Source organism: Sceloporus occidentalis, unplaced genomic scaffold, assembly GCF_023333645.1.
Source record: "Sceloporus occidentalis isolate IW3139 unplaced genomic scaffold, rSceOcc1.0.p SCAF_7, whole genome shotgun sequence".
Taxonomy (NCBI): domain Eukaryota; kingdom Metazoa; phylum Chordata; class Lepidosauria; order Squamata; family Phrynosomatidae; genus Sceloporus; species Sceloporus occidentalis.
This window is the reverse complement of record NW_028316987.1, coordinates 41,559,365-41,575,162: the sequence shown is the minus strand read 5'-3', so window position 1 is coordinate 41,575,162 and position 15,798 is coordinate 41,559,365. Positions and strand designations below refer to the sequence as shown.

The following is a 15,798-nucleotide window of genomic DNA, read 5'->3' as shown; positions in this document are numbered from 1 at the left end:
GTGGGTGTTACTTTTCCATTTAACTTCAGCTTGATACCCTGGTTTTCTGCAATGGCTGAATGGGTATATTTAGTGCTGTGGCAGTTTTTAAGAAATAACTCAACCTAAAAAGTCACCCACCACACTAGAAGGAAAATATTTGTATTTCCAGGAAAAATTACTGTATAAGACAGTTGCCAGGATACTGAAGAGCAATACAATATGTTGACATAATACTCTTAGTCAATAGGCTCACCTTTGACACATGCCTGGACTTGACCAAACCATTCCCCACATGTATGGCAGAGCAGAGTGAAAGCTGTATCCTTATTACTCATGGCATATCCCTGGGCACAGATGTAGTGCAATTCATCTCCCATTTCAAACCCAGTATGTCCATGCAGAATGGTATGAGGAAAAGATGGAGGATCCCCACATGGTTTACCTGAGAGGGAAAACAAGTGGAAAGCAAACAAATTAATATGAGGAGAAATAGGCTAGGTAATATTTTGCAGTTCTGATGCAGTGCTGTATTACAATATAACAACTGAAAATATTACACTGTAAGAGCTGGCATACAGATGGAATCTTAGGCAATAATCCTCTGAGAATCTCCTTCTGCAAGCTGTCCAGATTTTTGCTTGGAATTCATATCTACAGCCAGAAATAACTGACAGAATATAAGTATGATATTTTTTATTTTTCAATTCTAAAACACAATTCTTTTCTGGATCTGATTATGGAGTCCAGATCAATAGTGCTTTCATAATTGGTATGTCTAGTTATCATTTATTATGAGAGTGGTCTACTGAATTTTATTCATATTCAAAGCACTAAACTTTGTACCTGGATTTTGCAAATACAGGAGTATTTCTATTTGTGTGTGTGCACATCCAGCTAGAAGATCCAAGCCTCCCATCTAACATGACTGAATCTTTACCAAAAAATGCATGTGGGTGGTATTCAGGCACATCTTAAGAATTCTAGTCAGATTAGCCAAATCAACCCTGGTGATCAATGGGGCGACAGATGTCGCAGCCAGATCGCCCTCACATCCTTAAGAATTCTAGTCCTTTTGTATACCTCTGACATATCAATAGAGTATCATATATCAATGCACTCATAAAATACCACTAAGGATTTGCACGTGGCTAAGTTATTATTATTATTATTATTTTGGACTACACCACCCAGAAACCACAACCAACATGGCCAACAACCATGGTGTTTTCAAAGCTCCAGTTTATAAATGTGACACAGGCCTAAATTCTGAGTGGATGTTTGTTATATGCGATTCAGGTCTAAATTTGTCATGTGTGGGCAATTGTCAGGTGGGATTACACCACACAGGGATGGAAAATCTAGATCTCCCTGTCCGGCTCTGAAAATATGATTTGGGCCCAGAAGAGGAGAGCATGCAAATAAATTCCACTGATTCAATGAGTCTGCTCTAGTAGGATTCTGGATACTGTTCTCTGTATATCTGATGTTCAGCCTGTATATGCTATTGCTTATGTTGCCAAAATAGCACCAACAATGTGCAAGAGGGATGCATCAGTAGGCCTGGAGGGAAATCAAGGAGGATGGGAACCTAAGGAGGAATTTCCTCAAATAATCAAGTGAGGAATGAACATGTTCCACGGAGATAGAAGGGTTGTTATGTATTTTCAAGTCAACTCCTTTAAGTCTAAACCAATCACCTTTTTAGGACTGGTTAGAATAGCTTCATTCACTAGTCTCAGTGATGGCATTAGGCAACTGCAAATGAACTGTCAGCTAATTTCAAGACTCAAGATGCATGGAAGGAGAAAAAACTACTGAAATACTGAGGACATGAAAACTATATGCACAGGAAAACCTTGAAAACAGTCCTGGGATTTATTAAACAAAATTAGTTTTGTCGTCTGTTTTAACATATATTCACCTAGTGATTTATGTTTGCATTTAAGGGCCTCCAATGCTTTCCTCTCCACCACTGTTGTTGAAAAGAGGCCACGTTTCACAATCCATCATTTTTAAAATGAGGAATCTATGCCAGAGGTTTGGCTGGTAACATTTCATTTCCATTTATGGACTGAAGCACTAGTGACTACAGCTTGATGAATTATTCACATTTTCTGCAAAGGTGATCAATTATAATTAACTTCCAGACCAAAGACATGCTTTCTCTTTACAACCTAGTGAGTTGCTCAAATGGAGAAGGAACTGGCTGGCAAGAGAGGAGCTTTCCCAGTGGTCTGACAGCCAAGTTTAAATCCCTTGTGCTCTCTCTGATGACTCTGTTAAAATGAGACTTGGACTAGACAGCATATCAAGTAGAGGACTGTACAATGTAAAGGAGGACACATGAAAATGCTTTGATGGCATGTGAAGAGGCAAGGAGAAAGCTTCAATTCTGCAAAGGCATCTTGGCTTTATTTTCTCATGCAATACGGTTCTAGGACTCTGGGGATTTCGTTGTTAACTGCTCTCAGTCAGTCTTGAGTCGACCAATGGTACCCCTGTGGATGAGACATCTCCAAGATTCCCCATCCTGCACTGTTCTGCTTAGTTAATGCAAACTCATACCCATGACCTCCTTAACATCTAGCATGTTGCTTTCATCTCTTTCTACTTCCCTCCACCTTTCCTGGCATTATTGTTTTTTCCAGTGAGTTGTGCCTTCTTCTCATGATGTGTCCAAAGTACAACAGGCTCAGTTTTGTCATCTTGGCTTCCAGGGAGATTCCAGCCTTGATCTTTCAAGGACTCCATTTGTTTGTCTTTTTAGCTGTCTGTGGGATCCTCAGCACTCTTCTCCAGCATCACATCTCAAACAAATTGATTTTCTTCCTATCTTCTTTCTTATCTGTCCAGCTCTCTCATCCATACATGGTAAGAGGGAATAGAATAGCTTGTATGATTCTAACTTTTGTGCCCAGTTTTCTTTGCATTTTAGGATCTTTCCCCAAATGCATAGCCACTCTCCCCATTCTTATCTTCTTCTGATTTCCTGGCTGCAGTCCCCATTCCTATCAGCATTGGATCCTAGGTATGAGAGCTCTTTTACTATTTCTACATTGTCTAGGCTAAATTTGTGTAGATTTTCCATAGTCCTTATTTTTGTTTTCTTTATGTTCAACAGTAAGCCTGCCTTTGTACTTTCTTCCTTGATCTTCCTTAGTAGTTCCAGGTCTGGGAAGTTTTCTGTTAATATTATGGTGTTGTCTGCCTATTTTAGATTGTTGATATTCCTTCCTCCTATTTTCAGTCCTCCTTCTTTTGTATCCAAGCCTGCTTTCCTTACAATATGTTCTGCATACAAGTTGAACAGATAGGATGAAAGGATACAGCCTTGTCTGATCCCTTTGCCAATTGGGAACCATTCTGTCTCTCTGTGTTCTGTCCTGAGAGTAGCCTCTTGTCCTGAGTCCAGATTCCTGATCAGGACTTTCAGATGTGTTGACATCCCCAGGATTCAAATCCCTGCTTAGCCATGGAGACCCACCAGGTGACCTTGCACAAGTTACAGTCTCTCAGCCTAAAAGGAAGACAATGACAAACCTCCTCAGAAAACACTACTATAGGGTCACCATATGTTGGAGTCAGCTTGAAGGCACATATCAGCCAAAGGAGTGGGATGTCAACCTCCTGCAGACATCTTTTGAGAGCTGCATGGTGTAGTGGTTTGAATGTTGGACTGTGACTCTGGAGACCAGATTCCCAGCTCAGCCATGAAACCCGCTAGGTGACTTTGGGCACGTCATGTACTTTCAGCCTCAGGGGAAGGCAATGGCAAACATCCTCTGAACCAATTTTGCTGAGAAAGCACCATGATAGGTTCACCTTAGGGTTGGAAATGATTTGAAGGCACACAACACCAACAGTAACAACAACAAGCAGATGTCTTTGTCCAGCAAGCTGAATCTATTATGTAGCATGAACTGATCCGTATAACTAATATAGGTCATGGATTCTATATATGTTTTTGTGGTATTCAGATAACTCTGCAATATCTTTTTGGGGGGAGCGGGGTCAGGTAGCTATAACCTTAGAATCAAGTATTACTGTCTAAATTCTTTTCTGTGGTATATCTCTTCACTGCTTAATACCACTGTATTTTCTTTTTTAAGCTCTATCATATTATTACGATTATAATTTTATTTCCCAACTTTTTAGAAGTTTAGAAGTCAAGGCAGCTTACAGAAGTTAAAGTAGATATAGCTTTAAAGTTCATATAATATTTTTTTAAAAATAATTAAACTAATAATAGAATTAAAATCAGCCAAAACATCACCATTGAAAAGAAAAACAGTAAATAAACTGTACAGTATATTTCAAAAGGCCTCTTCCGTTTCCAAACCAATCAGCCAACAAAGGCACACTTTCTTCCAACTCTACAATTCTATTAGATTTCCTCTGTATGCTGTTCTTTTTAAATGGGTTCACAGCAGAGATTCAAGCCAGAACCAGCATTCAGCACAGAAATTACATCGGTGCTTACATTATTTTTGTTTTCTTTATGTTCAATAGTAAGCCTGCCTTTGTACTTTCTTCCTTGATCTTCCTTAGTAATAAATGTAATAAATGATGCTAATGTTAATGGACTTGAAGAGAGAACAACATTTTTTTCCTATGTGTCTTGCAGTAGTGATCGTTCCAATAGCCAAACTTGGAAAAGTTGCTGTTTTGGACTAAAGACCCAAGTGGCCAAGCTGACTGAAGGATTTAAAGAAGGGGAGTCTTAAAAGTAACTTTGCTAAGCTTAATTCAATAATTAATCAATGCTGACCTTCAGCCTTCACACAAATAGCATTGTATCTGCCACTTGGAGAGGGATCCATTTCAATCTGAACATCGACCACTTTCACACTCTGTGGCTTGCTGCCTGTCCTATTGCACACAGTTGTCCTAAAACAGGGAGAAAAGGACAAAAAGATGATCAGAAGTTGCAAATGAAAATGCACCAAATGGGCAGACATGTCTGCAAACCAGATGAACCTGTTACATTCATTCGGAACATTTTAATAAATAACAATGGTTGTTCTTATTGGTATGATTTATTTTTTTATTATGTACCTTCAAGTAATCTCTAATTTATGGTGACTCTATCATAGGGTTTTCTTGGCAAGACTGAATCAAAAGTTTGCCACTGCCTTCATCTTAGGCTGAGACTGTGTGACTTGTCCAAGTTCACCAGTGAGTTTCCATGGCTGAGCAGAATTCAAATCATGGTCTCCCAGAGTCCCACACCAACAGCCAAACCAGTCTCTCAGCCAGGACACTAAGGCAGAATATAATAGAATACTAGCTCTTAATGCAGTTGTTGTTGTTGTGTGTCTTCAAGTCATTTCTGAATTATGGTGATGCTAAGGCGTCCCTATCACAAGATTTTCTTGGCAAGATTTATTTAGACAGAGCTTGCCTTTGCCTTCCTCTGAGGCTGAGAGAGTGTGACTTGTCCAAGGTCACCCAGTGGATTTCCTCAAACCACTGCACCACACTGCTTTTCTCTCAATGCAGTACCCTGGTTTGTTGTTGTGTGCCTCCAAGTTATTTTTGACTTATAGCGACCTAAACATATCATAGGATTTTCTTGGTAAGTTTCTTCAGAGGAAGTTTGCCATTGCCATCCGCTGAGGCTGAGAGAATGTGACCACCCTTGACTTAATACAGGAGTCCACTAAACAAATATGTCTCCAGGCTTGACTTTACAATAGGCAGAATGAGATGCCTTTGAAGCGTTGAAGTAGCATTTTTTCTTAATATATTGTATCCATCATATTTATATATAAAGTGATTTATATCATATATACATTTCTTTTTATTCTTATTTAAGCTTAAACATGACTGGAGGGCAGGTCATGCCTATGCAGTAGTAACCGGGTACCACAATTATCCTTTATTAGAGATGTTATTTTGAGGCACGTTGAGCCATAACTGAACAGTAATTCCGTTCTTCTTGGGATCATTGCATTGCCCTAGTTATTGGGTATGTTATATACTTATTTCAAACACGGTTGGATTTTGCCAGATGGGTGAGAGTTTAAACGCAGCAAAAAGTAAACGCATGTGCAAGAACTCTATAAGAATGTGGAAAGATCTCTCTTTGCATATTGAGCTAAAGTAAAGTTTCTGCTTTTCAGTGGAAGGAAGACCTTTCAACCAAGTGAAAATTCTCAGGCTCCTGCTGAAATTATTTCCCTCTTTAAAATGGACGCATTTCCTTTTGAAGTATGGTTACACTTTGAACACCAACTTTTTCTTTCATTTTTAACATGTTACAGCTGAATTCATAAAGCGCCTGGCTAAATAGGATCAAACAGATCTTATGTGTGGCACTGAACATTTACACAATCCTCTAGAACTGAAGAAAGGAATTCCATGTTTTGCATAGTAAACATTTCATATTTTATATTTATCTCACAAATATTATAAATAAGAAATCAACTGTAGAAATTAAACTAAATTGAAGATTAAGATTAAATTAACTGTATTAATTAAAACTGTAATTAATCTTGGACGTATTTATTCCAAAACACAGTGAAGACTATATTTAAATAAAGATATCTAATCCTTAAAATAAAATAGAATTTAGAAAATAAAATAAAACATGTAGGTTTTATTAATAATGCAATGCTGTCCTTTATCCTTTTAATCCTTTAAGGGTTGCATAGAGTTTTAAAATATATTTTACTGTTTTAATGTTTAATATTTTTAACTTGATAAATTGTATATTTTAAAAAACATGATATGTATACTTTAAAAAAAGGTTTTGCATTGTTTTTAATTTGTATTGTTTCAAATTAGTTGTTAGCTGCCTTGATAATAAAACCTAGTCTATAACTTCCTTGAAATAATTCAACATCAAACCAAGATCATCTAATACAACACTTTCTTGTAAGTTTCCTTCCAGTAGTGTTTTGGATGAAGGCGAATCAATATCCAGTAATTTAATAAATCCTAACCAGGATTTCTCTTCCACATCTTTGTCTGCATATTTTACAGTGTTGTTCTCGATCTCCCTTAAGTACACTGACAAATGGCAGCTTCTGTATCAGTGAATCCATTGCAGATTTTAGTTTAAGGCTGCATCCATACTGCAGAAATAATCCACTTTGACGCCACTTTTAACTGTCGTGACTCAGTGCTATGGAGTCCTGGGAACTGTAGTTTTGTGAGACATTTAACCTTCTCTGTCAAAGAACTCTGATGCTACAACAAACTATAATTCCCAGAATTCCATAGTATTAATAATAATAAATTTTATTTATATACTGCTTTCCCAACAGATCAAAGCGGTTTACAAAGATGCATAAACAATGACATAAATAATTACATTAGCAAATATACAACTAAAATTCAACCCCTTACCTTAACTACAGTTAAATTAATCAAAATACAATTAAATTAAGAATATTAAAGTCTATTAATATATACTCTCAACTCAATATCAAATATGCAAATACAATAACAGCAGCAAAAACTTATTACAATACAATAAAATATAAAATAGATAACAATTAAGGCAATACTATTAAATATTATCAAATACTATCAGACAATACTATCATAGTATTGAGCCATGGCAGTCAAAGTGGTATCGAACTGGATTATTTCTGCACTGTGGATGCAGCCTAACTTTAAAAGAGCTAGCCAAGCTGTTGAAATCCCCACACAGATTCAGCGCTTTGTACAACTCCTTTAAAGCTCAAGCTAAAACCTGCAGTGGATTCACTGCCCCACTGCCACAGAAGCCACCAGCTACTTAGAGGAATTATACTTGTTGGGGTAAACAGCATGAAATGTTCAGTAGCGGAGATCAATTAAAATGTTCTGGGACATTTTGGGGGGGAATTCCATGACTATTTTAGTGCTGTTAACTTTACTTCTTAACAGTACAGTAGGAAAACTATCACATGGGGGGCAATCTGGGAATTAAAAAGGCACTTTCCCAGGAAAGTCGCACAATCATGGCAAAGGTTTTCACACACATCATGATCTGAGAGGACTTATCCCGGGAAGAACCAGGAATGCTCCAGCAACAAACCATTCATGGGAAAATCCCACAAATGGTTTGTTGCTGGATCATTCCTTGTTCTTCCCAGGATAAGTCCTCTTAGATCATGAAGTCATCTGAAAATCCTCACCATGATCTCCTAGGACCCAAAAATCTGCAGCGATCCCTTGCCATGGTTCCCATGAAGAAATGGAAACTGCTGTTAAAATGCTATATTTCTGCCTTAGAGGCATGCTGGAGGACTTCCAAATGCTTAGAAAGACGTTCTCCCCCCCAGATGTGGGTAAGTGAAACTGCGGTTACTGGACCCACACATACAAGGTTGTACTGTACTATCTGGCTTAATGTCTTATATGTTTAAACTGCTTCTAGTTCACTCCCCAAACTTTAAAGGAGTTATCCATGGTCCTGAACCCTATTTCCCAGATGGGCTCGATATCTAGGATAGCTATTTGAAAGTTCAGACTAAAACCAAGACTGGAGACACCATTCCCTTGACATGGAAGCCCCCAGCTGTCATAGAAACAGGCCTCCCTATTCTGCAGATATGTACATATATCATAGTGAAAGTCTGATATGAATGTCCATCTTGGGATAGATGTTCCACATACTATTTCACAAGGGACCCCAATTCCAAAGGGCCCACCTTTTGGAAGTGGGGACATAGACAGCGTTATCTAAGGAGGGTTTATACCTGTCTGGAAGCGATAGAAGTGTAGCTGTGGGAAGCAGAGAGCAAGCAGAGCCTGTGAAATCCAATATTCACAGAATTCTCATCCTAGTTCAGGGGCAGACAGCCACAGAGAGTTCAGATCCAATTTTCCACCATGCCCGGACTGACATGGGCCATACCCACACATTTTTCCAAAACTACAGGTAAATGGATGATCACTTTTAGATGGGGGGCCTGAAAAGCCTATTTCAGGCTCCAAAAGGTGCAGTGCCCCCCTAAATATGGAAAATGGGAGCATCATTCCCACCCTCTCTTACATTATTACATACCAGATGATGATGATGATGATGATGACTATTATTATTATATCCCACCTTTCTCCCAAGGCAGTGAACAACAAGTATAATACAATACAATTTTTAAAAAGAACCAGGAATGCTCCAGCAACAAATCATTCATGTACATCAATATTAAAATATATAAATAAAAAAATTAAAAATTCAGATCAGATAGTGAACATACCAAACTTTGTCTCAACTGAGTACCATGATGGTTGTACAAAATGTGTTCTTAATGGGCCGGGGATCCAGCAAGTGCGATCTATAACTTTAAAAAGATATGTTTTGGGACTACCATAATCTCCCAGCCAAAGATGCTGAAAGCTGCAGTCCATTACAGTAATGTTTCCAAACTCAATGGCCACCTTTGTTTCACTTGGAAACTGACCTTTATAACCAGTCTCTCTCGGCCATCATGGGGTCCAGTGCTGCTTTGAGGAGAATATTTGTTTTAAAACAGAGGGCATTTTTCATGGTTTAATTTCACTCTTACCCGACCGTGCCATCAGCCAGCCAGCCTGTGGTGCAGACAGCAAAAGAGCAATCTCTAATGGTTTTCCTCAGCTCTTCTGGGCTGGCTAAATGAGCTCCTAGGGCAGCACATGTTTGCTGAGCCATGGCGAAGTCCAGACTCTGGGAGCCATTCCTGGGTCCAAGGGCAAACAACTTTCCTGTAGGGCAAGAGACAGGCAACCAAATGTATCATAAACATAGTTAAGAATGTGATTCGGAAACTGGTAGTGTTTCTGATCAATTCTCTGCAACTATTTTCGTTTACTGGTTTTGGAAGACTTTGCTGGACAAGACTGCAACCCTTACCAGAGTTTGAAAAAATACTTTTTAGGGACCTCAGTTCCAGAATCCTATCAGGAGACAATACAGTGCACCCTTACTTTACACAGGGGATCAGTTCCAGACTCCCCCGCATAAAGCAAATACCGCCTATGCTCAAGCCCCATTTAAATGAATGAGACTTGTGCACGCAGCGGAGAAGGCCCTCTCCCCAGTCATTATCTACCTCACTTCTTCTAATAGGAGTATCCAGAAAAAAACCTAGGCAACCCTTCAAAGGCTCTTTACTACCACATGGAAGACACAAATGCCTTCCATTAATATAAATGAAAATACAAATAACACATGCTTATTCCACTTTGAACTCACTTTGCAGCAGCTGAAATAAGCTGAGGACAAAGAGGGAAAGTGGGAGGAGAGAGAAACTGGGACATTTTACAAGCAGCTGAAAAAGTGGGATGGCAGAGAATTAGTCAAGACTGTCCTTGCCAGACTCAGGTTTCAATACAAAGTTGTGCTCCTAGCAATCATATTGTGTTCCCATAATTCATGTTGTGCATGGAGTTGAGCTTGGCAAGTCAGGCTTTTTTAAAATGCAATTCTCAGTGGCCATGTTGGCTGGGAGCTGGAGTCCAAAAATGGGCAAAAACGTATGTAGAGAATGGGATGAGTGTGATTATGTGGCCCTCCAGTTGCTGCCAGACTAAGGCACCCAGCATTCATCACCACTGACTATGCTACCCTGGGTAGCTGGGATTTGCAGTGCAACATTTTTGGGAGGGCTACACTTTGCCCATCCTGATGTAAAGCATATTGTGAAAAACAAGGACAAGGGCCAAGACAACTCTAGGGACTTTATCACATGGGGTAAATCGAGGATTTAAGCAGCGAAAATCACATGAAAATTGCATAATTGTGATTAACATTTTCACATGACGTCACGATTAAAGTGCCATTTTCCCGGGAATAAACAGGTAATAAACAGCAACAAATAATTCACAGGGAAATCCTGTAAATGATTTGTTGCTCTTTATTGCCTCTTTATTCCCAGGATAATGGCTCTTAAATGGCAATGTGTGTGAAAATGTTAATCATGATTATGCAATTTTCATGTTTTTTGCTATTTAAACCCCCAATTTTCCCTGTATGATAATGTCATAGGTCTGGCTTTCAGGGCCCCAAGCCTAGGATGGCCCCCAATTGCAATTTTTGCCTGCTGAGACTACTCTGAGATTTTGGCCAGAACTGGCCAGCAGCTGCTGGGAGATAGAGTTTGTTAAATGGGCATCTGATGGTGGGGAGGATTGCAGTTCTTAGTGGGGAACACATTGACAACCCACAATTACTGCGAGGATCTGGAAGGGATATGGAGAGGGATGGAGGAAAAGAAATTGCAACAACTTTCTGATCATAACATCTCAGTGTACTTGCTAGATTTAGGCTAGACACCAGCACATAGGCTTACTTGGATCTTTTCTACATCCTGGATGTAGGCCTAGCAGTGCAGCAAGCCCACCAAAAGCTGCCCCTCCCTTTCATTAGCGGGTTAGCGGAGCAGTGGGCGGCTTCATTTCTTGACCACAAAGAATAGCTGGACCGGTATATTATTCTTTGATATCAGTACAGTTACAACCATCTATCTAGAATATTAAAACATGTATATGTGTGTGTATGTGTGCATGCCCACCTACCATTGTAGCATCAAGACTATAAAATCTAGACATTTGAAATTTGGAATAGGTACTAAGTGTGTGGATCCCAAGGGTTAATTTGTTTGCAAAATGCACTAATTAATTTAAATCTGTTGGTCATCTGCAGTCTCATCTTCAGCCACAAAGTGCCAGACTTTCGCTAAGAAGGGAAGACAATTTCTTCACAGGGCCTCTAGGCAGCTGCATGATGCTCTCCTATGCAGCCTCTTCCCCTCTTTGAATTCTTTGAACTCTTAGAAAGAGAAACAGATATTCTTGGTGCCTGACTGCAGGGAGAATTAGCAGAGGGAAATGCTGACTTTCCCTCTGGGGTGGAGGGAGAAAAATGAGAAAGAAGATGGAGGAAGAGGGGGAGCAGAAAATGAAGCATTTATAACCCAGTCAGCATGGTGTAGTGGTTTGAACACAGGACTATGACTCTTGAGACCAGAGTTCAAATCCTCATTCAGCCATGGATACCCACTGGGTGACCTTGGGTAAGTGAGTCACACTCTCTCAGCCTTAGAGGAAACTCTCTCCGAACAATTCTTGCCAACAGCAACCTCCAAAACAAACCCTATGATAGGACTGCCTTAGGGTCACCATAAGTCAGAAACAGCTTGGAGGCACACAGTTAACAACAATCCAACAAAGCTGGTACAGGCTGAATGAGTACCAATGAAAGGTCGAAGAAGAAGGAAATCAGCAAAAAGGAACAAGGGAAAAGGAAGACAGGAGAAAGAGCACAGTTTGAGGTATAAACTAAGGCAAAACTGGCATATCTGGTACAGTAGTAGATTCCTAAAACATATTGTTTTATTCCAGTTGTACCAGCAGAATTACAAGCCATTTTTATATTACTGAGGACAGTTGTTACCATTATAATGGAAATGGAATAAGTTTAAAAACTGTTAAAAGACTTAACACTTGTGTTTATTGCTTTGAGTCCAAGCAAACTCGCAGCACAGAAATAAGGGGAGAAAACTCCATTCACATAAAAAATCTGGCATTTCACTATAAATATCCTAAGAGGACAGAATCTATAGTCTAACTATATTATAATTTCATCTTTATTGTCCTCTCCCAATTAATACGAAGTAACCTTTAGTGATTCACAAAATGCTAATAATAAAAATTTTACACATGGAAACTGAAAGAAGAACCAAGTTCTTCAAGAACCAATTGTCTCAACCCCATTAACAAATACACATTCTGCTTATAAAACTCATAAGCCAATGCTAAAAAGGGAACCTTAGAATTATATTTTGTTTTAGAAGAAGTACTTGAGGATCCGACATATACGCTTATGGATTCCAGCTGTAACAGAAGAACATATGATGTGATGTTATCAGAAAGGTATATGTTAAAATAATTGTTTTATCTGTCTCTTTGTACTCTTTTTAAAAAGATAACACTTTATTAATATATAGAAGAAAGCTTCACCTAAAAATAGATGGGTGCTAACAGGAAGGAGGGCCTTTTATTATTATTTATTATTTCCCAGCCGCAGATCCTATCTGATCTTGAAAGCTGAGCAGGGTCAGGGTCAGTTGGGAGGGGAAACTGCCAATTAATACCAGGTTCTGTAGGCTGTATTTCAGAGGAAGGAACTGGACAAAACACATCAGTGTTACTTGCCCAAGAAAACCCTAAGCAATCCATGGTATCGCTGCAAGTCAACAGGCGACTACACATACTTATTAGAGGATTGCCATGTAGCGTATAAGGATATAGGTTACATTGCATAAAATGAGAATTACTTTCTAATAATTGTGGTTAGGATTGCCATTGAAGGCTACAATCCCAACCACACTTATATGGAAAAAAATCAGTTAAAATCAATGGAATTTATTCATTCGATTCAGTTTGTTCCTGACTCTTAGTTGTTCTTTCCCTCCCTGCCAAAATGTAACTTTCTGCAATACTAGAAATTTGAGGACTTAGGGAAAATTTAATGGGATGACAGAATTCCTATTTGGATGATTAATGACCTCATTTTACTGCCTCCCCCCCCCCCCCTGCTGCTGCCATTACACACCTGGTTTGGTAACATATTTACTTGGATGGATGTCCCACTGATTTTAAGAAAACTTACTTCCATTAAAGTATATTTGGACCACAGCATAACATTTTGAATGTGAACATTTGAACAGCCAAATAGCTAAGGATGTAATCATATACACACATTTATGTGGATATGTCAGATAGCTGTACCTCAGAGCAGGCATATACTGTACAGTGTAGCACTGTGAGCTGCTGGAGAGGCTCAGGAAAATACTGATCACAGCATTTGTTCCTAAAGACCAACCTGAGTTTGATGTGGAAAATCCATTAACGAGGTTGAAAAAACAGACATCCCATAGGTTTGTTGAGCTGACTAGGAGTTCTAGAAGCTGATGACCCAAAATATAGCTTTCAGAAACCTTGCAACAACTTTAGGCAGCCACAGTTCATACAAGGATCATAACATTGTGAGAAGTGTTACCTACACCTCTCCAAAGCCATTTCTCCTGTTTACAGTGATCCCAGTTAGAATGATCTGCCCTATTGTACTAATAGCTGTTTGAGGTGAGTTTGACCTGGAAAATGGCAAATAAAGGGCTACTATCTACCTTCTGTGTCATGGCTTCACTCTGCAGTTCACCTGCAGTTACTGTTTTATAAAGCTATGTGAATTGGATCTACAGATACTTTCCTTTCCCTCCCCCTCTGCAGAACAGGGTGCAGAATTGGATCAGGCCCACAGTACTAATGGGCTTGAGTTGCGATTTGTTCCATTGTGGAAAATACATTTCTGCATTTTATCTGAGAAGGGATTCTGTAAAACTTGGAAGCTTGCACAATGTGGCATCAGAAGGATGCAATCATATGCATCCTCACTTGGGAGTTATCTCCATTGAAAAGAATGTGCTTTACTTCTGAAAGGACATGTCCAACCTTGGTTGCAAGTCTGTGGAAACCAGGAACTAACTAAAAATGTTTCTTTGAAATGGAAAAAATGTATAAAGAAAATAATATAATGCTGACGTGGAGGAAAGGCAAAATAGTTTGGTGTTAAAAGCTCAGAATTGACAGTAAATTGTTAGTAGACCAACAGGAATTCAGTTCAGACAGTGACTCTGAATCTCACAGTGAAAGTGAAAAAAATTAAAAAGAGAAGTGAATTTCAATTTATGTTGAAAAGCAACAGTATTTGCAAATATGGATTTCGGCGACCTTCCTGGTATACTTGGCCTAATTAATTCCACTCTGACCCTTTGAAATTCCTGGTTCCTTTCATTTCCCTCTCTTTTCTTCACCCTATATAACTACCAGGAACAAAATCCGTTAAACGGTTTGAATGTTTTAAAAACATGTTGTGCTTGGACCGTTAAAAGGGGAGGAGGGAATAGGTATCATGTTTGGGAAATATGCCAGTCCATCAAAAGGGCTTCAGTATCAGACTTTTCCCCTTCTCTCCTGTGTTATGTTCAAATACCAGCAAAGGCTGGAAGCCGAAAAACGAACATTCATTTTAGCCACATGTGTTCATGCGGTTGAGCAGAAAGGTGCTCTATTATTGCTGTTTCAGGACTGGGAAGCAGGCTGGGGAAACTCAGAAGCATGTCATTAATATTTAGACTTTATTAAAGCTTGACATAAATACCTGTCAGTACTCATAAAGGTGAACATCTCTGAACACTTTTTTTGGAAAAAGTACAGTCCATTGATGGGTTACTTTTACCCCTCAAATAGCAATAGTACTAACAGCAGTGATATAGTTGTGGTGATTGTCATACATATATGCACAACTTTATTGCGATTATAGAGCAGCCTTGACAGTCACAAAACAAGCAAGAACAGAATATAATTGTGAAAAATACCCTGTTGCTTTCAAATCACATAAGAAATCCAAGTAGCAGAACTGTCAGCCGCACAGTATTTGGTGGAAATGCTATCTTTACTAAGCATGTTCCACAGTTACAGATTTCATTTATTTCACTCCACAGTATCGGAAGAGGAGAGAAGTCTCCCTTCTGCAGTTTCAGTGAAGCAACATTAAGCCTTTCCTTAGACTTTATTTTTCTTTCTCAGCTGAGCCATTCAAGTAATGTGAAATTTTGACTCACAACATAGTTTCTCAACCTCAAATAGCCACACATAACTTATTTCCTTTCTGCAGCATGCGGTATCTTAAATCTGAAGATCTGGTGGATTCCAGTAACAATTCAAGACTGAAAAGCACAACTCACCGTCAGCTTTGACTGAAGCAAACTGAAAGAAGAAGAGGGCAGATCTCACACATTGGACAAAGGTGACAGCCGACTTCTTGGAAGCTGCAGCCAT

General features: G+C 39.0%; 1 protein-coding gene across 1 annotated transcript in view; it reads right to left on the bottom strand.

The window, feature by feature from the left end:
• SUSD5 (sushi domain containing 5) overlaps positions 1 to 15,798 on the bottom strand; it is a 23,944-nt gene extending 8,146 nt beyond the window's left edge. The window contains exons 1-4 of the mRNA XM_089531283.1: positions 15,705 to 15,798; positions 9,483 to 9,660; positions 4,751 to 4,869; positions 236 to 424 (exon numbers count right to left, since the gene is read on the bottom strand). Of these exons, the coding sequence (XP_089387409.1) occupies positions 236 to 424; positions 4,751 to 4,869; positions 9,483 to 9,660; positions 15,705 to 15,798 (580 nt within the window). The remainder of the gene's footprint in view (positions 1 to 235; positions 425 to 4,750; positions 4,870 to 9,482; positions 9,661 to 15,704) is intronic.